The sequence below is a fragment of the Phragmites australis genome, chromosome 10, assembly GCF_958298935.1.
Source record: "Phragmites australis chromosome 10, lpPhrAust1.1, whole genome shotgun sequence".
In the NCBI taxonomy this organism is placed as follows: domain Eukaryota; kingdom Viridiplantae; phylum Streptophyta; class Magnoliopsida; order Poales; family Poaceae; genus Phragmites; species Phragmites australis.
The window spans coordinates 28,730,236-28,754,012 of NC_084930.1; the positions used below are offsets into that span (position 1 = coordinate 28,730,236).

At 42.6% G+C, this 23,777-nt stretch overlaps 2 protein-coding genes across 2 annotated transcripts; both read left to right on the forward strand.

Moving 5' to 3' along the window:
- Positions 1 to 690: 690 nt before the first annotated feature.
- LOC133930585 (probable galacturonosyltransferase 9) lies at positions 691 to 3,534 on the forward strand. Its single transcript, XM_062377258.1, has 2 exons — positions 691 to 1,939; positions 3,082 to 3,534. The coding sequence occupies exons 1-2, from the start codon at positions 716 to 718 to the stop codon at positions 3,358 to 3,360; spliced, it is 1,503 nt and encodes a 500-aa protein (XP_062233242.1). The 5' UTR covers positions 691 to 715; the 3' UTR covers positions 3,361 to 3,534.
- A 13,160-nt stretch (positions 3,535 to 16,694) lies between these two features.
- On the forward strand, positions 16,695 to 22,709 carry LOC133930587 (uncharacterized). Its single transcript, XM_062377259.1, has 5 exons — positions 16,695 to 16,818; positions 17,195 to 18,016; positions 21,181 to 21,297; positions 21,385 to 21,881; positions 22,173 to 22,709. The coding sequence occupies exons 2-5, from the start codon at positions 17,213 to 17,215 to the stop codon at positions 22,546 to 22,548; spliced, it is 1,794 nt and encodes a 597-aa protein (XP_062233243.1). The 5' UTR covers positions 16,695 to 16,818; positions 17,195 to 17,212; the 3' UTR covers positions 22,549 to 22,709.
- Positions 22,710 to 23,777: the final 1,068 nt, after the last annotated feature.

The window sequence follows — 23,777 nt, forward strand, 5'->3', positions numbered from 1 at the left end:
GCGCCACTTTATTAAGAACCCAACCACTTCATCCTCGAGCGCAAACCCACAACTAAACAAACACGTTAATCCACGGCCAAATCTAACCTGGGAAAATGTCCAGTGCAAACTATAATATATATTATAAATGTAGGTCATTTTAGTCTTCTTAACTATTCTTTAAATATAAATCATTCGTGAACTTCTATGTATTTTTTTCTCTTTTATTCTTTTCTTACCTTTATTCAACGAATACTATTATTTTCATAAATGAATGAGTTGTCTTTTCCAATACAGAATAAATAAAAGGTAATAAAGTCATTTAATCTATTTTCTTAATATCTATATATAAATCTAAAATGACCTACATTTACAATCGGAGGGAATAGTTAATATCATATATCCGATTCGTATTTAAAAGTTAAGGTTAATCCTAATACACTATTAGAGAATAGATTATTTTATAATATTTAATAGCCGTATGAGATTTTTAAATCAGTCTAACTAATAAAATAGTGATATCAACCGTAACCTAGATAGATAGAACGACCGATTGTTTGTTTGCAACAGATATCCGTACCCACAGTTAAACCCCGAAAGCCGAACCAACACGGAATCAATCACCGACAGTGTGGGCCCACTGGATTCACGGGCCCCACCGGTCTCCTTCCGCCTCGCTGTCAGCTTAGATCCGCGACGCGCTTCGCCCACTCCACTCCCCACCCCACTCCACTCGATGGCCGGCGGCCGCGCGTTCCGGCCATCCGCGCCTCGCCGCGCGGCATTCGCAGCGCTACTCACGCTGCTCCTCCTCGCCTCCCTCTCCTTCCTCCTCTCCTCCGCGCCCGCATCCCCGATGCCCCGCTCCTCCTCCCCGACCTCCCGCCTCGCCGCTGTCCGCCGCCACGCGGCCGACCACGCGGCCGTCCTCGCCGCGTACGCCGCGCACGCGCGGAAGCTCAAGGAGGCATCCGCAGCGCAGTCGCTCTCGTTCTCTTCCCTCTCCTCCGACCTCTCCGCGCTCTCCTCCCGCCTCGCCTCCCACCTCTCCTCCCTCCCCGAGGACGCTCTCAAGCCCCTGGAGAAGGAGGCCCGCGAGCGCATCAAGCTCGCCCGCGCCTTCGCCGCCGATGCCAAGGAGGGCTTCGACACGCAGTCCAAGATCCAGAAGCTCTCCGACACCGTCTTCGCCGTCGGCGAGCAGCTCGCGCGCGCGCGCCGCGCGGGGCGCATGTCCTCCCGCATCGCTGCGGGCTCCACGCCCAAGTCCCTCCACTGTCTCGCCATGCGACTCCTCGAGGCCCGCCTCGCCAACCCTTCCGCCTTCGCCGACGACGCCGACCCGTCCCCCGAGTTCGACGACCCCTCGATGTACCACTATGCCGTCTTCTCCGACAATGTGCTCGCCGTCTCCGTCGTGGTGGCCTCGGCCGCGCGCGCCGCGGCCGACCCCTCGCGCCACGTCTTCCACGTGGTCACCGCGCCCATGTACCTGCCTGCCTTCCGAGTCTGGTTCGCGCGCCGCCCGCCGCCGCTCGGCGTGCACGTCCAACTCCTTGCCTACTCCGACTTCCCATTCCTCAACGCCACCAACTCGCCGGTGATCCGGCAGATCGAGGCCGGCAAGAGGGACGTCGAGCTGCTCGATTACCTGAGGTTCTACCTCCCGGATATGTTCCCGGTGCTGCGGAGGGTCGTGCTTTTGGAGGACGATGTGGTGGTACAGAAGGATTTGGCGGCGCTGTGGCAGGTCGACTTGGACGGGAAAGTTAATGGCGCTGTGGAGATGTGCTTCGGGGGATTCCGGAGGTATAGGAAGTATCTCAACTTCACGCAGGCCATAGTGCGGGATCGGTTTAACCCCGGTGCCTGTGCATGGGCATACGGGGTAAATGTGTTTGATCTAGAGGCATGGCGGCGGGATGGCTGCACCGAGCTGTTCCATCAGTACATGGAAATGGTAAGTTGCGCTGATCTTTACAAGTTGTATTGTGGTACATTGGGAATGGTATGTGGCTGCGTATGTTAATTTTATGCTTGGCGTCCAATGTCCTTGTACCTTGTGGAGGTTGTGCGTTCGTGCTATAACTCTACTGTTTCATTAGCTTGATGCAAACTCTGCTTAAATTTCTTTGTCGTTGTCAATGATCATGCCATTTAGGCACCTGAACTTTACCATCAGTTTGTAAATTGCTTGTGTCGGCTTTAAGTATAGGAGATTTTAGCCCAGAACATTCGGTATCTTTGATATTTATCAACTATATGGATTGGCCAAAACAATTGCGTTGTGTGGTCTTATGTACGCAACTACTCAGCTCCTATTCTCTAATGTTTCGCAACTTAAAATTGGCTCAAATTATGTCTTATCGAGGGTTGCTTTAATGATTATAACGTTTTCTCCTCTTTTAAATTTGAATAGGTTTCAGGTAACATCCAATAGTTTTGGTCAGTTTTATTTCAAATCATATGTTATTGAGGGCTGTTTTTGTAGTGATGCTTTAGTGTCCTCTTAGTTCAATTAGGTTACAGATGTCATTTAATTGGTGCGGTTCCAATGCAATTGAGCTCCGGCAAAATGGCAAATTAAGGGCCGGATGTTTTCCTTTTTTGCAAGAATTCTATGTACCCTTTCTCTGTTTCCGAGAACATGTAACCCATGCATCATCAGTTTTTCTAGGCATTTCGTTTCTGAGTTCAGCTAAATCATGGTTTATCAGTTTTCATGGTTTTCTCCCTTCTTTTCAGAACATTAAAGGCCTACTTTGCCTCATCAGTTTTTAGTACACATGAAACATTAGATGACAACATTTCCTGGAAAAGTTCCTAACTGGGTTCATGCATTCTAATGATGATTTTTTTCTGAACCCTGACCTTTGTACCAGTTATTTACTCTGCAGTAGTCAGATAATGAAATTCCTCGTGTACTATATATGTCGACATGATATTCAAAGTTCTCTAACTAACAATATGTTCTACATTTTCCTCTGATGTGTGATATTTGTGGCCTGTTACGCAAATCATGCTCATAGTTGCCCATTCTTTATCATAATAGAATGCATCTGTTGTTCACCAAGTGACTGATATTTTATATTCTCATGACAGAATGAGGATGGTGAATTGTGGGATCCAGCATCTGTTCTAACAGCTGGACTGATGGCATTCTACGGCAATAACAAGCCACTGGACAAATCATGGCATGTAATGGGCCTTGGCTATAATCCAAGCATCAGCCCTGAGTCAATCCGTGGTGCTGCAGTGATACACTTTGATGGGAACATGAAACCATGGCTTGATGTCGCTTTAAACCAATACAAGGCTCTGTGGACCAAGTATGTGGACACTGAAATGGAATTCCTAACACTATGCAACTTTGGTCTTTGAAGGAATTCAAGAGGTTCTCCAAGAATAAGGAAGCCACTGACACACTGTTATTTTTTCGGGGCAAAAGAGCCTAGACCACTACATGAGTCGTATATATGTTATCTGTAGCTGAGAAACCAAGTTAAAATATATCTTGGTTTATATGGGATGAATCATTGATAATGTTGGATTTGAGATGATTTTAGTTGTCATGATCATATTTGTGTGTGATCTTGTTTATGGCAAACCAAAGTTTAATTGGAGCAGACTGTTTCAAAGTGCAGAAAATTATATCTCATCGGAACATCCGGTGTGTAGGTTTTCGACCATACCGAATAGTCTGGTGTTTCGGTGAAGTAAGCACCAAAACATTTTTAGTGCTGAAGCAGAAATGGCAGTAACCACCGGATAGTTCGACGATGGACTTAGAGAGCGCCGAAGTATTTTCTGCAGAGATAAGATTTTTGGCGCCAAGTTTGAATATGAATGCCGGATGCTCTGGTGCTGAGTTTGTGAATACCAGATAATGCGTTTGACCTTTTGTTACAGAGAGGTTGCAAAAGATTAGTTTGGTGGATTGGAACATGCCGGATTATCCGATGATGGAGATGAGATCACTGGAAGCTTTCACTGGATCTTTTCTTGCAGAGAGCAAAATTTTCTTGGAACATATAGTGCTACACTCACCGGATGGTCCGATGTTCAGGAGCATAATACACTAGAACATCCGGTGTTCACGTTTTCTGCAGGATGTACTCTGAGATAAAGTTTTTGATTTTGTGCTAACCTGGAGATGTTTTGGAATGTGAAGAAATGTGTTTGCTTGTTTCATGGTGTGCAGGTGACGGATGCAACTTGGCGGTTAATGGCGGGTGATCGGAGCTAAGCGGGTGCTTGGTGCCGAATGAGTAAGAAGGGTCTGATGAAGTCAAGGGTGATCCTAGCTGTACACATGGAGGTCAAGCAAAGCATGAAATGGATGATAAAGATAGCGTGTTGATAAAGTTAAACGTAGAGAATGCCGGTGCAAGTGACAAGGCGATCCGAGGGATCGAGAGTGGGAAAGACCTACCGACGGTCAAGATCGTAAGACGGAGGACACGTCATCATCGGAGTGCTTGTTTTATATAGAAGCAAGTGCCAGCTAGTCATGCTTTCAGAAACATGCTAGGGTTTCACGGTTTGGTCTTAAAACCATAGGAGGACTGGAGGAGTATGTGGCACCATCGTAAAGCTTACGTCGAGGCGAAGCTATGTCGTGAAGGCGTCGATGCTGTCTGATGAATGAAAAAGAAAATAGACCAAAATACACTCAGTGTTATATATGAGTGTACTACAAGAGATAGGCATTTTGTAAAAAAACTAGGAAACTTAGTAGTTAGATTTCTCAGGCCTATAAATAGAGAGGTAATGCTATAGAAGAGGATGAATCAGTTATGTTGAGCCACTTATGTTATTTATATGAGACCCTTGTGCTAGGATTTTAGAGAAGAAGAAGATTAGTGCTTAACTTATATATTAGATGAGAGTTTTGTGAGGAAAACACTTTATAATATGTCTAAAATAGGGCTGACTTTTGCTGTACTGAAGTTTATTTTTCTTCTTGTTATTGTGTTTACCTTTTTCTAGTTTTGCTTTATTGGTTTCCTTACAAGTTTGCAAGTTTTTTCGGTTTTCGGATTTGATTTTTATTTTAGTTTTTGGACTAAAATTTCAGCACCTTACGAGGTCATTCTTCTTATTGCTAGATGTATAAAATTCATATACACGTGTTTATGTAATGGGGTCTTGAATTTCATTGCCTCTAGACAATCAACTTTAAGAGTTTCGTTGCTCGATGTTATCTTTTCTTGTTTCTTTGTAAGTTATGATCTTTCGAGTGCTAAGACACATAGATTGATCTTAAATAGAACTTATGATTCATATACCATTTGTGGAGTCGTGTTGCCTCGATTTTTTTTGCTAAATCTTTTCTCTATTTTTGCTTTCGCTTGAGTTTTAAGTTGCGTTGGGTGATCCAAATAAGAGAATGCCATCAATTTCGTAAGAAATTTGTTGAGTGTCTATTCACCCCTCTCTAGTCGTCAGTCTCGTTCCTACAATTGGTATCAAGGCCGGTTTAATCACTTGCTGGCTTTAACCGGCTTTGTGATCTGTAGGCGACATAGGGAGAAGTGGTAAGATTTCGTTGTTTGATGGACGTGATTTTTTCAACTACGAAATTCCTGTTGCTCATACGACTCATATTTAAATCGAACAGTATGAGGCTAACAACAAAGCCAAAAATATTTTGTTCATAAGTCTGAGTCAAAATAAGTGTGACAGGGTCTAACACCTCCATATTATCCGGAAGATCTAGACTACTTTTAGTGCCTTTTATGAAGGTACTAATCAGATTAAGGCTAGACATCAAAACACATAGAACCAAGAATATTAAATATTTGTATAAGGCCTAGGAGAGTTTTTATATGTTATGTTTGTTCGCTTTGATGGGATTGTTAGCAATCCTAGATCAATTGGAGTTTTGCCCTATTCTGAGCATGAGAGAGTGATCAAGTTTCTCTATACTTTTGACCGTAGCATATGAGAAGTGAAGATTTTAAGCATTAAAGAGTCACCAAGTTACAATATATTAATTTATGATGAACTCTTCAGCAAGCTCAAGTCCATCGAGATAGCCAATACGACTTGGATTGGCCTTAGAAACCCCCTGTTTCAGAACATGGTGTTGATTTTCGGACCAAATAGTGACAATTAGGTTAGAGCTAGCTTTTCTTATGCTAACACTTCACCGAGTGGTTTTGTTTTGTCTTTCTTAGTGTCTATCACAGAGGAACAGATGGATGCACTGAATGATGAGGTTCTTGCTCTCATCGTGAAGAACTTCATTCGCTTCTACAACAACAGAAGAGACCGGAGGAGAGCGAGCTTCTGTGCTTGTTTTGAGTATGGTGATACCACTCATTTCAAGACATATTGCCCCAAGCTCAAAAGGAGTAAGGACAGCGACCATGACTACAACAAGCATAAGAAGAAGAACAAGAAGTTCTTCTTCAAGAAGAACCGTGATAAGATGGCCAAGAAGACAGCCAAGGCGGCTTCTAGGGCGTTCGTGGTGGCTCTCAGCGACATCGACACCTCATCAAACGAGGAGGAGAGCTCGGAGGAGAAGGAACCATAAGTGAAGAACAGGAAAAAGCCAAGGACTTTACCGGCCTTTTCTTCATGACGAACGACAACAACGGCAACAACCCTGAGCTTGATCCCTCCGAGGTGGTAGGCGGAGGTTTGGAGAACAAATGGCTCATTAACCCCAGTTGTTCATGCCACATGACCGGAGATTCATCATGGTTTTCTAGTCTCACCCCGACGAAGCATCATGTGTACATCACATTTGGGGATGATCAGAAAGAAAGGGTAAAAGCAAAAGGTATGATAAGGGTGAATGAGAGTTTCACTCTCAAGGATGTAGCTTTTGTGGAGCGTCTGGATACAACATTCTCTCTGTATCTCAGTTGTTGGATGAGAACTTGGAAGTGTGTTTCAAACACGATCTTTCTCGAGTTCTTGATTCTTTTGGCGCTTTGATTTGCTGAATTTCCACATTTCGAAGAGTTTTGGGAGCAGATTTTTCTGAGTCTCTTAGTTCTTCTCGTTGTTTGATTGCATAGCCTTCTTCTAAGCTTTGGATGTAGTATAGGAAACTATAGCACATGAGGTTTGATTTGCTTACTCATTTGAGTGTCCTAAGTTTGATCCGAAAATTGCCTAAGCTCAAGTTTGAGAAGAACCTTGTTTGTGCTCTTTGTCGGTATGGCAAGATGGTTGCCGCTCCTCATCCACTAGTCAATCTGGTGATGACTGAACGACCGGGAGAACTTCTTTATATGGACATTGTTGGTCCTTCATTGGTTCGTTCGGCGAGTGAAAAGTGGTATGTACTTGTCATTGTTGACGATTACTCTCGCTATTCTTGCATCTTCTTTCTTGTGAGTAAGGATGAAGTGTTCTCATAGTTTCAGAGCTTAGCTTTGAGATTGTTCAAGGAACTTTCTGGTGCATTAAAAGCAATTCACAGTTATAATGGCATCGAGTTCAAGAACTATCTCTTTGATGCTTTCTATCTTGAGCATGGCATTGAGCATCAGTTTTCTGCTTCACGTGTTTCTCAGCAGAATGACGTGGTTTAGAGAAAGAATAGGACTTTGGTTGAGATGGCTAGGATGATGCTCGATGAGCATAAGACTCCTAGAAAGTTTTGGGCCGAGACCATTAGCACAGTGTGCTACATCTCAAATTGGGTTTTTTTTATGCTTGATCTTGAATTTGACTTCTTATGAGTTGCACTTTGTGAGAAAGCCGAAGGTTTCGCATTTAAGAGTTTTTTGTTGCCGGTGCTTTATTCTAAAGCGTGGCAATCTTGACAAGTTCGAGTCGCACTCTTCTGATGGCATTTTCTTAGGGTATTCTCTTCATAGTCATGTTTATAGAATTTACAATCTTGACACTAACACCATTATAGAATCATGTGATGTGACTATTTTATGAGTCAACCTCCTGTGCTAGTTTTGTCTTTGAGCCTACAGGTGATCAAGAGATGAGCGAGACCATCTTTGTAGATGACGACCCTGTAGCTCTTGGTGATGACAAGGATGATCTACTACTTCCCTCGATTACACTTGTTCAAGAGATGGTTCCTGCTTTTTCTACTCTAGCAGAGGGTCCTGTAGCCTCTACTTCCACTTCAGCGGCTTTTGAGCCTACACCAGTAGTGTTTGAGGGGGAGGTACACTCATAGCATGAGGCCCCTCAACACATTCAGCAACAACAACCTCCACAGACGATGATTGGTGACATCAATGAGAGCGTAACGAGGTCAAAATCTGCTTCTCATGCTCACTTTACTGATTCTACATTTGTTTCTTCTTTTGAGCTCCATGATGTTGGACATGCACTTTCTGATTCGAGTTGTGTCAATGTCATACATGAAGAGTTAGAAAACTTTGAAAAAAATCAAGTTTGGGTCCTTATAGAGTTATCCCATAATTTCACACTATAGGCACAAAATGGGTTTTCAAAAACAAATAGGGATGGATGGGTCTATAGTGAGAAACAAGGCTAGATTAGCGGTAGGGTTTCACTCAGGTAGAGGGGATAGACTTTAGAGAGACCTTTACACCGGTAGCTAGGCTAGAAGTGAATAGGATCCTCCTAGCATTTGCGCATCACAAGGTTTCAACCTGTATAGGATATAGGGTTTCAACCTATATTAAATGGATGTCAAGAGTGCTTTTCTCAAATGGTTTTACAGAGAAAGAGATCTATTTCAAGTAACCCCTAGGCTTTGAGCAGGCTTTGAGCACCTTAAATACCCTCATAGAGTTTACAAGCTTCAGAAAGCTTTATATAGGCTTAAGCAGGTACCTAAAGCTTGGTATGATAGACTTAGGTCCTTCTTACTAGAGCATGGGTATGTGATGGGGTCGATCGATAAAATTTTGTTCACTCTCAGATATGGCAAAGATTCCTACTTGTATAGATTTATGTGAACGATATCATTTTTAGTGGCTTTTCTCATGCACTTGTAGTCAAGTTTGCAGAAACTATGAGCAAGGAGTTCGAGATATTGATGATGGTTAAGCTCAAATTCTTCCTTATACTTCAAATCAAGCAATGTAAGCAAGGTATATTCATAGACAAAGTACATCAAAGAGCTGCTGAAGAAGTTTGACATGAACGATGCGAAACTATTGGCGACACCGATGGCTATATCAACTGTGCTTGATCCAGATGAAGATGGCGAGACGGTGAACTAGCGGGAGTTCCGGAGCATAATCGGCTCCCTTCTGTACCTAATAGTGACAAGACCAGACATCCATTTCATCATTTGCCTATGCGCTCGCTTCCAAACTTCACCGAAGACGTCTCATCGCCAAGCGATAAAACGCATTATGAGGTACCTCAAGCACACTCCCAAGTATGGACTTTGGTTTTCTGCTTTCTCTTCGAGGTTTATTCGATGCAGATTTTGATAGTTGTAGAATTGACAGAAGAGTATCTTTGATACTTGTCATTTCTTAGGTACTTCTCTTATGTGTTAGTCTTCTCACAAATAGTCTAGCGTTGCACAGTCTACTGCTGAAGCTGAATATATAGCTGTCGCTAGTTGTTGCTCACAGATTTTGTAGACAGTTGCTACCTTGAGGAACTATGAGTTAGGTTTCAAGAGTGTGCTACTTTTGTGTGACAACACCAATGTCATAAGTCTTGTCAATAACCAGTTTAACACTTCAAAACCAAACATATAGATATGGGATTTCACTTCTTGAGAGATCGTAATAAGAAGGGAGACATTGAGTTGAGTTACATAGATACCTAACAACAGCTAGTTGATATTTTCACCAAGGCTCTTGATGCAACAAGATTTGCCTATTTGAGAGGAGAGCTTGGGGTCTATCATCCTTATGGTATTATGTAAGGGGGAGTTGACTTTGTACATATTATATCTTACTTTTATTGTATTTGCATTGCATAGCATTTTGTAAGATAATTATGTTAGCAAGCTTCACTTATATGTTCTTTGCACTTTCTTGTACTAGTTGTGAATTTATGCTAAGTGTAGTGGATGTATAACAATTTGTACAAGCTTAAGTTCTTATTAAAATATGGCATAAAATATGTTGAGCAAGCTTGCCTTTCCTAAAAATTAACTTAAAATGTGAACATAATCTCTTGTCACATTTGAGTATTTGCTATAGCTTGATCAGTGTTTGAATTAGGCTAGTTCTGTAAAAAGCTTGTGCTAGGCCGTTTTGTTCAGTTCAGCGGATTGGGGTCTTTGATCTTTGTATATGTAAATACTTAGTACATGATTAACCCTTAGGAGAGCATGTGCTCTTTTGTGTCGTAAATGCACAACTTGTTTTGGCTTTGTGAAAAATTACATATCTTGAATCTTATGTTGAGTTAATAAAATGAATGATCAAGTTTTGAGCTAAAATTGATTTCAATATGGTGGCTTAAGGTTTCATATAGTTTGTCAAAGAGGTTTGTGGCTTGTCTTTGCTTCTCTTCGGCCTTTTGCAATCTTTCTTATGCCATAGTTTTTACTTTTTCTCGAGTTTTGGTCACTTGGACGTGCTTCATTTCTTCAAATCTAAATCTTTGTGTTTTGAGAGTTGTCAATACACTTATCAAGGGGGAGATTGAGAAATCAAGTTGAAATGTGTCTTGTTTTGCATATGATGAGTCATTGAAAATGATGGATTTGAGATGATTTTAGTTGGCATGAGTTTGTTTGTATGTGATCTTATTTATGGCTAACCAAAGTTTGAATTGGAGTACTGTTTCAGAGTCTAGGAAATTATGTCTCACCAGAACATCCGGTGTGCGGATTTTTAACCACACCGAATAGTTCGGTGTTACAGTAAAGTGAGCATCGGATGGTCCAACGATAGACTTAGAGAGCGCCGGAGTATTTTCTGCAGAGAGGAGATTTTGGCGCCAAGTTTGAATATGAACACCGAATGATCCGGTGCTGAGTTTGTGATTACCAGAGAATATGTCAGAACTTTTGTTGCAGAGAGGTTGCAAAAGGGTGGTTTGGTGGATTGGCATACGCTGGATAATCTGGTAATGGACATGAGATCACCGAAAGCTTCCACCGGACCTTTTTTTTTGTAGAGAACAAAATTTTCCTAGAACTCACCAGATGGTCCGGTGTTTAGGAGCAGAACACACTGGAACATCCGGTGTTCACGTTTTCTGTAGAATATGCTCTGAGTTGAAGTTTTGATTTTGTGCTAATCTGGAGATATTTTAGAGTGTGGAGAAATATGTTTTCTTGTTTCATGGTGTGCAGGTGATGGATGTAACTTGTCGGTCGACGGCGGGTGATCGAGGCTAAACGGGTGGTTGGTACCAAACGATCAAGGAAGGTTGGGCGGAGTTAAGGGTGATCCTGGCTGTACACATGGAGGTCAGACAAAGCATAAAACAGATGATGAAGATAGCGTACTGACAAAGTCAAGCGAAGTGGATACCGGTGCAAGTGACAAGGCGGCCCGATGGATCGAGAGCGAGAGAGACTTGCCGGCGGTCAAGATCACAAGACGGTGGACACGCGTCATCATCAGAGCGCTTGCTTTAGATGGAAGCAAGTGACGACTAGTCACGCATTGAGAAGCATGCTAAGGTTTCGCAGTATGGCCTCAAAATCGTGGGGAGGACTGAAGAGACGCAAATACAAGCTTTTTCGTGGTTTTGAGCCTCTCGTGCTATCTATATGAGAGCCTTGTGTTAGGGTTTTAGAGGAGATGAAGAGGAGTGATTAGCCTATGTATTATGTGAGAGTTTTGTGAGAAAAAATCTTTGTAATTTGCCTAAAATATGACTGACCTCTGTTGCAATAAAGTTTATTTTTCTTCTTGTTATTGTGCTCACCTTCTTCTAGTTTCCCTCTATCGGTTTACTTGCAAGTTTGCAAGCTTTTTCAGTTTCTAGATTTGATTTTCGTTTTGGTTTTTAGGCTACAATTTTAGCACATTGTGAGGTCATTCTTCTTATTACTAGAGGTATAAAATTTACATACACAAGCTTATGTGATGGAGTCTTGAATTCACTTTTCTCTAGAAAATCAACTTAGAGAGTTTCGTTGCTCGATGTTCATCTTTTCTTTTTTTTTTAAGTTGTGATCTTTCGAGTGCTAAGACACATTTATTAATCTTAAATAGAACCTATGATTCATATATCATTCGTGAAGTCGTGTTGCCTCGATTTTTCTCTATTTTTGTTTCCGCTTGAGTTTTAATGTACGCTAGGTGATCTAAATAGGAGAAGGTCATCAATTTCGCAAGAAATTTATTAAGCCGCCTATTGACCCCCTCTAATCGTTAGTTTCATTCCTACAGTAGCAAAGTTACCCCTACGTAGAAAGTTCACATCTTTGTGCTGGGTAACAATGTTCTTGTAGATTTTGTAGCTTGTTTTTTTATAGTATTTGTTTTGTTATTGTGCTGGGCAACAATGTTCGTGTAGATGCATTGGATTATTGTGGCATAGAGAATGAGTAATCCATTGGGACAAAATCATAGATGAGCATTTATGTATTATCGAATAGTACGAATATCTCCAACTGTATGTATAAGGAAAAAGGAAAGTTACTGGTCCAGATTGGCATTTTATTTTGCCAGCGTTCCCTTGCACTTGTGCACTAATGTTTTTTTTTTGATAAAATTACAGGTTACTTTGTGGTATAACATTGATGAACAAACTGCAGTGATTGACATCAAGTTTATCTGTAGGAAAGAGATTAATCACCAGAGGGGGTAAATAGGCGTCTAATAAATTTCTTGTGTAATCGATGACCTTCTCCTATTTGGATCACTCAACGCGCCTTAAAACTCAAGCAGAAGCAAAAATCAAGAGAAGTTTTAACAGAGAAAATTAAGACAACACGACACCGCAGATGGTATATGAACCATAGGTTCCATTTAAGATCAATCTATGTGTCTTAGCACTTGAAAGATCACAACTATCAAAGAAAAAAAAAGATGAACACCAAGCAATAAAACTCTCAAAGTTGATTGTCTGGAGGTAGAGGAATTCAAGACCCCATCATATAAGCGTGTGTTTGCGAATTTTATGCCTCTAGTAACTAGAAAAATAACCTCACAAGGTGCTAAAATTTCAGCCAAAAACAAAAATCAAAACTAGAAAGGAAAAACTTGCACACAAAGTAAGGGAACCAATAAGGGAAACTATATGGAGGGGAATTCAAGCATATCAAATAAAATAAACTTCATTACTCAAAGAGATCAGCCCTATTTTAGGTGGATTATAAAAAAATTTCTCTCAAAACTTTCACTTATTACATAGGCTAAGTAATCATCCTTCTCGCCACTAAAACCCTAGCACAATGCTCTTATATGGGTGGCACAAGGGGCTTAAATGGCTGATTCATCCTATTACATAGCCTTACCCCTCTATTTATACGTCTAGAAAACTTGACCCCCAAGTTTTCTAGCTTTTTCCTAAAATATCTCTCTCTTATAATACACTTCTACCTACCAACGATAGCATTTTAGTCTATTCTCTTCTCTATTCATCGGACGGCTGCGACGCCTTTACGACTTAGCTTCGCCTAGACGAAAGCTTCACGATAGTGCCATGTACTCATCTAATTCTCACATGATTTTGAGACCAAGCCGTGAAACCCTAGCACGCTTCTCAAAGCATGACTAGCCGTCACTTGCTTCCACCTGAAGCAAGCGATCCGATGATGACGTGTATCCTCCGTCTTACGATCTTGATCACCGGCAAGTCTCCTCCGCTTTCAATCCCTCGGACCGTCTTGTCACTTGCACCGGTATCCTATTCACTTTGATTTTGCCAATATGTCATCTTCATCCTCCGTTTCATGCTTTGCTTAATCTTTATGTGTACAGCTAGGATCACCCTTGGCTCCACCTGATCCTCTTTGATCGTCCGGCACCAAGCACCCGCTTAGCCTCGATCACCCGTCATCGACGGCCAAGTTGCATCTATCACCTGCACACCATGAAACAGGCAAACATATTTCTCCACACTCCAAAACATTTCAAAATTAGCACAAAATCAAATACTTTAACTTAGAGCATATCGTGCAAAAAATGTAAACAACGAATGTTCCAGTGTGTTCTGCTCCTAAACACCGAATCATTCGGTGAGTGTAACACTATCTATTCCAGCAAAACTTTGCTCTCTGCAAGAAAAAGGTCCGGTGAAAGCTTCCAGTGATCTCATGTCTATCACCGAATAATCCAGTGTGTGCCAATCCACTGAACACCCTTCTGCAACCTCTTTGCAACAAAATGTTCGATGCATTCTTCGGTATTCACAATCTCAGCACCGAACTATCCGTCGTACATAATCAAACTTGCCTCTAAAAATATCCTCTCTGTAGAAAATACTCTAGCACTCTTAAAGTCCATCATCGGACCATCAGGTGTTTGCTTTTATTTCTGCTTCAGCACTGAAAATGCTCCAGTGATACCCTCCGGTGTAGCCACCATATTCACCGGACCTTCCGGTGTATTGATCTCCAATTTCACTAGAAAAATTGCTCTCTGCAAGAAATAGTTCAGCGAGTACACACTGCCCACACCGGAACTTTCGGTGAACACTGGAACATCCGATGTTCACACCGAAACTTCTGGTATGTGTAATTTTTCTGCGTACAGAGAAGAATTCGTCAATTTTAAACACCACCAACTCGAGTTATCCATGAATAAGAACAAGTATCCACAAACATATGCTAACAAAGTTTAAGACACATCAACTATTATCAATACCACATCATATACAAACCAAGATATTTCTCTACTTTATTTCTCATTATCCACTATTGATTATATTGTCCTTGGTTGAAATGCCACTTCGACCAAGATTTTTTACTTGCAATCCATCACATCAGGTATTTTAAGTAGTTCATTGTATACGACAGTGGATGAATATCTAATCTTGGTGCGATTTAGGTATTTAGTGCGAATGATTACTTTTCCTCTTCTATTTTGATTACCTTTTTTTCTTAACAAATTTTTTAGACCCAGAAGTTTTGATTGTCAGCTACTACTTGGTTTTACCAGGCATTTGTTGAATAAATTGAAATTTCTATAAATGATATATTTGAAAGAAAACGGTACAGGTTAAAATTTGAAACATGTTGTCATTTTCATTTCTATTGAATCGCAGGTGCATTCTATTATGATAGAGAAAAATATATGAGTTAAAATTTAAAAGCATGCTTAATTGTTTGTGTTTATCCACCTTGTCATGTTCATTTTCCTCACCAACCTTCTCCGACAATAGAGGCAACCCTTCAATTTGATAGGCAAATAAAGTCACCTACATACCCTTCAAGCTATCATACACTTTGCAGGCACAGTTGCATCCACTTTGCCTATAAGAGTAGCGCTCTGCATTGAGATACACATAGTACGACCTATGTACGACATAAATAAGTAAGACCACATGAGTTGAATCAAAATCAAACCGTTTAAATTCTCACCACTCACCAACTACATCATCATAGGAAGGCTAATCAATATGATACATCCATCCATTCATAGGAAGGCTAATCGATAGGATACATCCATCCATTCTAGATGACTCTGATCAAAATCCAACCGGCTAAATTCTCACCACTCACCAACTATACATCATCGCAAGAAGGCTAACCAATAGGATACATCCATTTGTTGCTCGACGCAATAAACTTACCCATTTGTTAGTCACATCCCTCAACCCTTGATCCTTCATCCAACCATCCATATCCTCTCCTCCCCGATCATTGTCCTATCTAAAGTCATGTCACCCTCTGAACTCTTAACTCCTCAACCATGCACTCCTGCCTCTGTCTCTCATTCCTCACCAAGCCGCCTTCCTTCACCATTGGCATCTTCCATTACCATTCCTGCTTTGATCCTTAAATGTCAGTTCTACCCCTTAAAGTTGGCTTGGCCTCCTCCTTCTTGAGGCCATCCCGTTTTTTCATTATCTACTACAGCTTGTCGCCGTATTATCTACCACCACCATTTCCCATGATGGGATCTATCACATATATCTCACGCTTCACCCTTTCCCTCCTCCACCCAACATAAACACGCATCTCCTTCCTCCAAACAACCAGCCAAAGACACCAATATTTTCCCCAAGAACAATAGTGTTGTTTAGAGCCTATGATGTTGCCTAGGTGTCTGTACTTTATGAGGGTGGGGATTGGGTAGAGGAGAGAAGGGGAGAAAAAGGGGAGATAAGAAGAACAATGAAGTTGTGGACTACCTAATGTGCTTGCAAAATTGTCCTGGCCCATAAGCCCCACTAGTGCCAAGCCCTAGCTCTAGTACTATAAATCCTCTTCTTACTCATTCCACACTGCTTTTTTTTCTCTGACCTCTTCTTCCATCCAGCATTGACACTGAGTCTACCGCCTATGCTCCTCTCTTTTGCCACTCCTAGTTCCAGAGCCTAGACTTGGAGGAATGCGGTGATGGGATGAGGAAAAGATGATGAGGTTGATTCGAACGGTAACAAGGACGATCTAGTCGTGAAGCAGAGGTGGAGGACAAACGTGGTGTGTAACCGTGGATGCTCACCGTAGCACAACAAATCGGTAACCTATCCACTTAAAACCGCCTTTGGTAACACTTGCGGCACCGCTGTCGCTTCGCCGCTGACATCCTCTTCATCACTAGCATGGTTACCGGAGGCGGAGACATGATGGTGTGGATCACAAGGTGAGAACGTATTACCGAAATCCTACTTTCTTTTTTTTGCAAAAAACAAGAATTAACAACCTTCTATCTCCGCTAGCTCCATCGGGACCGTCGAAGAGTGATCGGAGGAAAGTCTGGTCTGCATCTTCTTATTTATCTCGGACGCCTCTGGCTCGTCCTCCAAAGTTCCAATCCCCACCTCCCCCGACCGTCGCCGTCCCACCAGGTACGCCCCGGCAATCCCCCTCCCCGCCGCGATTATGGTTTTCGTTTCAATCCTCCCCAATTTTTTTCTCTCGGATCTGGTAGATTCGTAGATCCCCCTCCCCCCAAATTCCTCGTTTAGGCCGTTCGATTGATTCTGCCCAAATTTTTTCTCTTGGATCTGGTAGAATCGTAGAGTTTTTCCCCAAATTCCTTGATTATGCCGTACGATTGATTTCCCCCAATTTTTTCGCCTCGAATCTGGTAGGATACTAGATTTTTCTTGCTGGAAATTCCTCGTATATGCCGTACGATTAATTCACCAGTGCACCCTATTCTCGGAGATTGTGGTGGATTCGATTCTACTTGTGGTGATATTTCTCGTTTGTTTCCCAAAGCTGCCCCGAGCAGCGGCCATGGTGAAGCCCAATGGCGTCGCCAAGGCCACGACGGCCTCTGCCGGCGCGGCGGCCGGGCCGTCCAAGTCGAATCCGTCCACCCCGGGATCGGTCAAGACCTCGAAGTTCAAGAAGCAGAAGGCCAAGGCCAACCGGGTGATGGCCGCCGCCGCCGCCGCCACCGCCGCCGCCACTGAAGTGGTCGCCTCGGTGGGTGCAGGCACTGATGGTGGCGGTGCACCTGCGTCGGCTGCCATGCCACATCCAGTCACTATTGCTGAGGCATCACCTGTGCTACCGGTCCTGAGGCCAGCCTCTGATGTTGAGGGATCGGTGCCTGCACCAACGCCAGCCACTGCTGAAGCATCAGCATCAGCAGTTAAGCCAAAGCTGGCTGCTGCTGCTGCTGCCATCCAGGGCAAGGGCGTGGGTGCTGATAATAGTGGCGGTAATGGCATGATGAAGAGCAGAAAAGAGAGGGCTAAGGAGAGGGCTATGAATGGAAAGGGGAAGATGGTAGAGGAGGATGGAGGGAGGAAGGGAAAGGGGAAGAAGGCTGTGGGCAAGAAGGAAGAAAGAGGTGACAGTAAGGGAGCAGGGTTTATATTTATGTGCAATGCTCAGACTAAGCAGGAGTGCTACCAGAACCGCTTGTTTGGGCTGCCCAGTGGGAAGGTTGGAATGGTCAAGAAGATCAGGCCAGGGGCAAAGCTGTTTCTGTATGATTTTGACTTGAAGCTTCTGTATGGTGTGTACAAGGCAGCATCAAATGGTGGGCTGAACCTTGTTCGAGAAGCTTTTCGTGGGAAGTTTCCCGCACAGGTAATTCTAGTCTTCCATTGTTTAGACTCATTTGTGTTAAATGTGGTAGTCAGGCTATCTGTTTTGCTTTGATTGGTGTATGTATTGTTCCGAACGATGTGCTGGAATGAGGTTCACCAATGGTTTTGTTATGCTAAAGAATAGTGAACATGGGTAGATATTGTGTCCTGCTGGGTCATCCTAGCTATGAGACCTAATAAGCTTTGCTGTTGGTTCAGAGGGCCTTTCATTAAGATTAATATTTATTGATTATAGATGTTTATGCTAGTCACTGTGGTAATTTTAGCTTTGAATTTGTGCCGGTAAGCTTTAGAAACGTCAGTAGTGAGAGGTGTGTGCCCTTACTAGAAAAACAGGAATGCTTTTTTAATTTAATAGACTAATAACAGAATATTTAATGCCAGTACTTGTTATGAATGGTAGACGCTCATGTCCATATATTTTCAGAAAATCAGTTGGTTGGTTGGTATATGTAGTTATAGCGGTTAAGTTCATTCTGCCAATCTGATAGCAATATATGGCTGTAGCTTAAGTTAAACACCTGCCATTCAACTTAGTGCCCCTTGTACATCATTCTGGGCTTTCTGATTCTTAAAGTGAGAATTGAACAGTCTGAACAAGGCCTACTATTTCTTAGCTGTTTTCAACTGGTGAATTTTCCATATCTTTTACTTTTATGATTGAGTGTTCTGTAGTGGATCAATAAAGTTTTTGGTTAGAACTTCTTGGGTAATATTTTGGGCTGTTCTTTTTTGTTTGCTTGACTGCGAAGCTCGTGGAATGGGGTTTTGCAAACTTTTGTCATTTTGTACATAAGGTTATCGGCCTTTTATCATTGTTTGCAACTTTATGGATAATTGAACTCAAGATTAAAAGCCCACCTTCAAACATTGGAACTCAACATCTTCACTGTGAACTTGCTATACTCCTTATTGCTGTAGATATGATAAAATAAGCTTTAGCATTGATGTATCCAGTGTGAAATATGTTTGGAGCTTGCCATTTGTTTATCTCATGGTCTCATGCTGGCGATCACCTGATCAGAGCTACATGAGGCTATGGAGGCTTTGTTTAGGAGTTGAGTGTAATCCTAGTCTAATATAAGTCACATTCCCTAATGAACAAGTTCCAAGAGAGGGACTTCTTTTTTTGGAGTAGTATCCGGTGTAAACTTAGTTTTGGTTGTTAACATGCTATCCTGGTGAAGTTATTGAACTCATTTTCTGGTGCTAACTTGCTAATCCTTGTGAAGTCATTTGATGACACTTGGATTTGTTAGATTGAAGAGTAAAATACAATGACAACCCAAAACTTGTCCTGCCATATCACCAAGGTCCCAAAACTCTAGAAATGCGGTTTAAGGCCCTGTTTGTTTCCTGTTTCTGCTACTGGCAGAAGCCAGAAGCCAGAAGTTAGAACAAACGGGGTTCTGGAGAAGCCAGAAGTCTGCTTCTGAGGAAAATAAACTAAAGCTGAGAAGCTCGTTGAGATACGCTTTTCTGAGAAGCTATGTGCTGAGAAGTCAAATATTTGTTGTAGAAGTCAACAGCCTATTTCCAAAAGTAGCTTTTCAGACAAGTCAAAACCACAGCTTTTCAGAAAAGCTCAAAAGCAGAAGCTCAAACAAACAGGCTCAAAGATTCCCAAGCTTGTTAAGTTGTTCACTTGAGGTCCAAAACTCCCATGCCAACAACTACTTGCATGCATGGCATGCTGATCATCTTCTCTCTCTCTCTAGCGCCGCAAGGCATGGGGCCGCGCGTGCCTGAGGACTTAGACGACGCACATTGGAGATGGCCTATCGGCTGCGATGGCGAGAAAGATTGAATGTCAAGCAAGTCAAGGCCAGATGTTGGGAATATCGTGGCTTCTTGCAACTGCTCAGCCCCTCAACCATTCTCACTGCTACTTCGCAGCCCTTCATTGGCCCTGCGCTTCGTTCCTTTGCCGTCCTCTTGGGCACCTCCTGTCCTAATCTAGCGATAGCAGCCATGGTGGGAGTGTGGTCTCAATACAACGTGCTCCGCCTCACACTCCACACATTCCTCATCAGTGGCATGGCCCTCAAGGTGCTCGGCGTGCTCATGCGAGTCCGCTTGGTCGGGAAGACAACTAGCCTCTCTGTGCTGGCAACCATGATGTGCTTGTTTTTTTGTGCGGCTCGGACTGCCTGGAAGGTGTTCAAAATTGCTACATGGGGACCATGGCAGAGCCTCATCACGACCTTCAACGCAATTATCCTCAGGTTTTGCCATTAGGGGTTGGTAAGTGTAGGGTACAGGGTCATGGGAGGTTCCATTGGTTTCATGTGCCCCAGACCGGTGTGTGCACAGTAGCGGGGCTTTTGCTTGAGTGGCCATGAATGTTAATAGCAGAGGGAGCTGAGTGATTTGGTTGCGGTGGCTGGTGACATTGGTTAGAGGACTTTGGAAAGGAAGCGTTGGCGCGATGTTGTTGGCACAAGCTTGTGGCATGGAGCACTTGGCGTGCATGTGGTCATGTGCGGCTTCATCTCCATACCATGTCAGGCGGCTCAAGCATGCACGGCCACAATGGCTTGCAACGATAGCGAGAGACAAGAGAGGAAGATACACGATCACGGTTAGCATGCGTGGCGTATGGTTGCTGACATAAGAGTTTTGGACCTCAAGTGAACCGCTTAACAAGTTTAGAGGCTCAAAACTTCATCTTTAGAGTTCGGGGACCTAGGTGATACAACAAGACAAGCTTAGGGGCTACTAGTGTATTTTACTCTAGATTCATAAAGTTGGGATGAACACTTGGGTAGAAATTTTACCCTATCAACCCTGTGATGAAAATTTTTTAGGCTTTGTGGTGGATTTAAAAGTTTCGCCTTTCAGTGTTCAAATATTAATCCATGAGTGCAATATCGGGCCCCCATTTGGCTTAGTTTTAGCTTGTGTAGAAGTCAGCTAATGGGAGGCCAGCTTGTGTTTCTCAGTTCAATCTTAGCTTTTGCTTCCTCGTAAGCTAGCGAAGAATCCCACCATTTGGCAGTAGTTCGACTTTTTTATGTGGAGAAGCTAACGCTGAAGCTGTCCTAAAGAGGGCCATTTTTGAAGATTAACCTCGTGCTAGAGTAGGTGGTGCTGAATATTTGATGTTCTTATTGTATTAAATACTATGTTATGTGTGTAATGCAGGTTAAGTTTAAGATTGATAAAGATTGTCTTCCTCTCCGTGAAAGTAGTTTCAAGCATGCCATTAAAGAAAATTACAGTGCAAGGAGCAAATTCGACCCGGAGCTCAACTCAAGACAAGTGAGCATCTTGGAATCTTCCGTTTGGGAAATTTCAGACATAATGCCAATTTATATCTTAATATTATGGACATGTGATATTATGCAGGTCCATAAGCTAATTGCGCTATTTAAGCCTGTCAATGTACCTCAGTCAGTTCCAAATAACTACCTTGAAGAAAGACGCCGCTATGAAGAACGAAGGCAGCCATATCATTTTGAAGAAAGGCGGCCTTCATTGCCTATTGAAGAAGTGCGTCAGCCACGGTTTGATGAGGAAAGGCGCCCTGTGGTTATACATGTTCCTCCCCTTGAGGATCCATATAGGGCACCACGCTTTGCTCACTTTCCTGTTGAGTCTCGACTTGGCCATTCTTTGGCTACTGTTCAGGATGATCATCGCATATATTATCAACCGGCACCTCTTGCACCTGAGCCTCAACATATTCCTCTTTCTCTAGAGCCCCGCCATGTTCCACTGGCTCTAGAGCGTCACCATGTGCCTTCTGTACCAGAGCCTCGACATGTCCCACCTGCATATTATGACACTTTGGCTCCATCTGATGATCCGTACTATCGGCCTGTAGTGGATCTGGCACCTGAGCGGTAAGTTATGATCTATTCCGCTCTCTTATTGTTTCAGTTGCATGCACCATATCGTTCTATCAGTTAATGTATCATCCAGATTCAGTATGATTCGTGTACTGTGGTTGTGATGGATATGAGTGTTAATTCAAATCGAGTGACATACTGTTATGGTTATCACAACTCACAACACCTTTCATCTGTCTACTAGAACTCTAGAACCATATGCTATGCTTTTGAATAATTGCTGCTTTTTTACGGCCCCCATCTTCGACAAAGAGGGCTTGACTAATTGAAATTCTTAAATTTCAGTTATGCTGACAGGACTGTGGCTGACATAACTGCTAGGGATCCAATCATTCCAAGGGATCATACAGCACTGCCAGGTGAGATATCTGCTCGCATGGACCGTTTGGAGGAGCTCTACCGGACTGGGGGGATTGCTGCTCGTGCTGATCGTGTGGCGATCGCCACTCGAGCTGATCGATTGGAGGACCTCTACCGTTCTGACCAACCTATTAACCGTGCTGTGGACCTCCCGCGTCATTCAACCTATCTTACAGCTGCTTACGGGACTAACCCTGCTTATGCTGAAACAAACCAAAGGGCTGTCTCTGCAAGGATTAATGCACCCGGTGTGCCAGTTTCGTCACTCTATTCCTTCTCTGGTGGGCCAGTATATCGGTAATTAGCGCTCAACAAGTCGTACCCAAACTATCAAGTCAGGATGTTCGTCGCTATAATTGCAACTGTTGTTTACCTTAGCTTCCGTTCTATATTTCCTTTAACATCTTTCATTGGATGAATGGTATTCAGTATTAAACCTTGTTCATCTAAGCTGTTGGATTATGTTGCATGTTCTTCTGCGATGCGTGAATCTTATTTTATCTTTCTGTTGATGGATTGATGCCCATATTGGTATTATGGGTCTTGTGCCCCTGTAGAGTGGGTACTAGATGCAAGCGGGGTTCGAAATATCATCGGTAATTACTCGGTTATTATGGTTACTGGATGATTCGGTCTGAACTGTATTTATAAATCGAGCGGTTACTGATCAAACTCAAATTTAAATTTAAAAAATAAAAATTTGATAAAATTTAATTAGTTTCTATCGAATTTCACTGAATTATTGTACGGTTACTACTGTCAAACGATTTTTGGAGGCAAAACATATTTGCAAATCTTGGATGCAAGTTCGGCTAGTTATGCAGGGGTCATCTCTGACAATTTGCATATATGTCAGAACACGGACTCCTGTTCTGGATTTCGAGATGTGAAAATTCCTCTTGATCTTAGAATATACATGGAGGATCATGTGTTCAAGGAGGTGGTACGTCATGAATTATATTCTGACATAAGCAGATGATTACGAAAGATGCCGATTTGGTTTGTGAGATTGCAATGGGTTTTTTCCTAGAAAAGATGGCTTTTCGCCTTATCCGTCACGTTATGTTAGAGAGATGTTATGCTATTATGTGCTACCGTGATGAATGAGTATTGCATAGGCTGTCACTGTGACTTCCGTCATTCGGTGAGTGCCCCCTGTTCATCAAACAGACATGATTTCCTGCCAATTTTATCGAAATGCTGCAGTTTCCCTGCCTCTTGAGAATTTGACAAGGATGAAATACTGTAATTTTCTGCGATTCTTTTGTGATGCAATCCTATAAAATTCTTCAGCTCTGCTGCTCTTGGAATAGTCTGTTTCACTGCTGCTTCCATTTCGGGCTCGGGCCGTTCAAGAATAGATCAGCCCATTTTTTTTTGGCGCAATCGCATCGCTCATTTCACCAGGGCACAGACACTCATGAATCACGACGGATCAGCCCATTCCATTCCATTCATGATTGTATCAGGTTGAGTTCAATGATTTTATCTTACTTTTCTGTGAGGAAGAGTCCAAATGAATATGCCCTT

Bases quoted from the DNA above. Each gene is read 5' to 3' on its own strand.
- LOC133930585 (XM_062377258.1), top strand. From the start codon at position 716: ATGGCCGGCGGCCGCGCGTTCCGGCCATCCGCGCCTCGCCGCGCGGCA. The intron at 1,940-3,081 runs GTAAGTTGCGCT...TTCTCATGACAG, and splicing joins TCCATCAGTACATGGAAATG to AATGAGGATGGTGAATTGTG.
- LOC133930587 (XM_062377259.1), top strand. From the start codon at position 17,213: ATGGTGAAGCCCAATGGCGTCGCCAAGGCCACGACGGCCTCTGCCGGC. The intron at 21,298-21,384 runs GTGAGCATCTTG...GATATTATGCAG, and splicing joins CGGAGCTCAACTCAAGACAA to GTCCATAAGCTAATTGCGCT. The intron at 21,882-22,172 runs GTAAGTTATGAT...CTTAAATTTCAG, and splicing joins GTGGATCTGGCACCTGAGCG to TTATGCTGACAGGACTGTGG.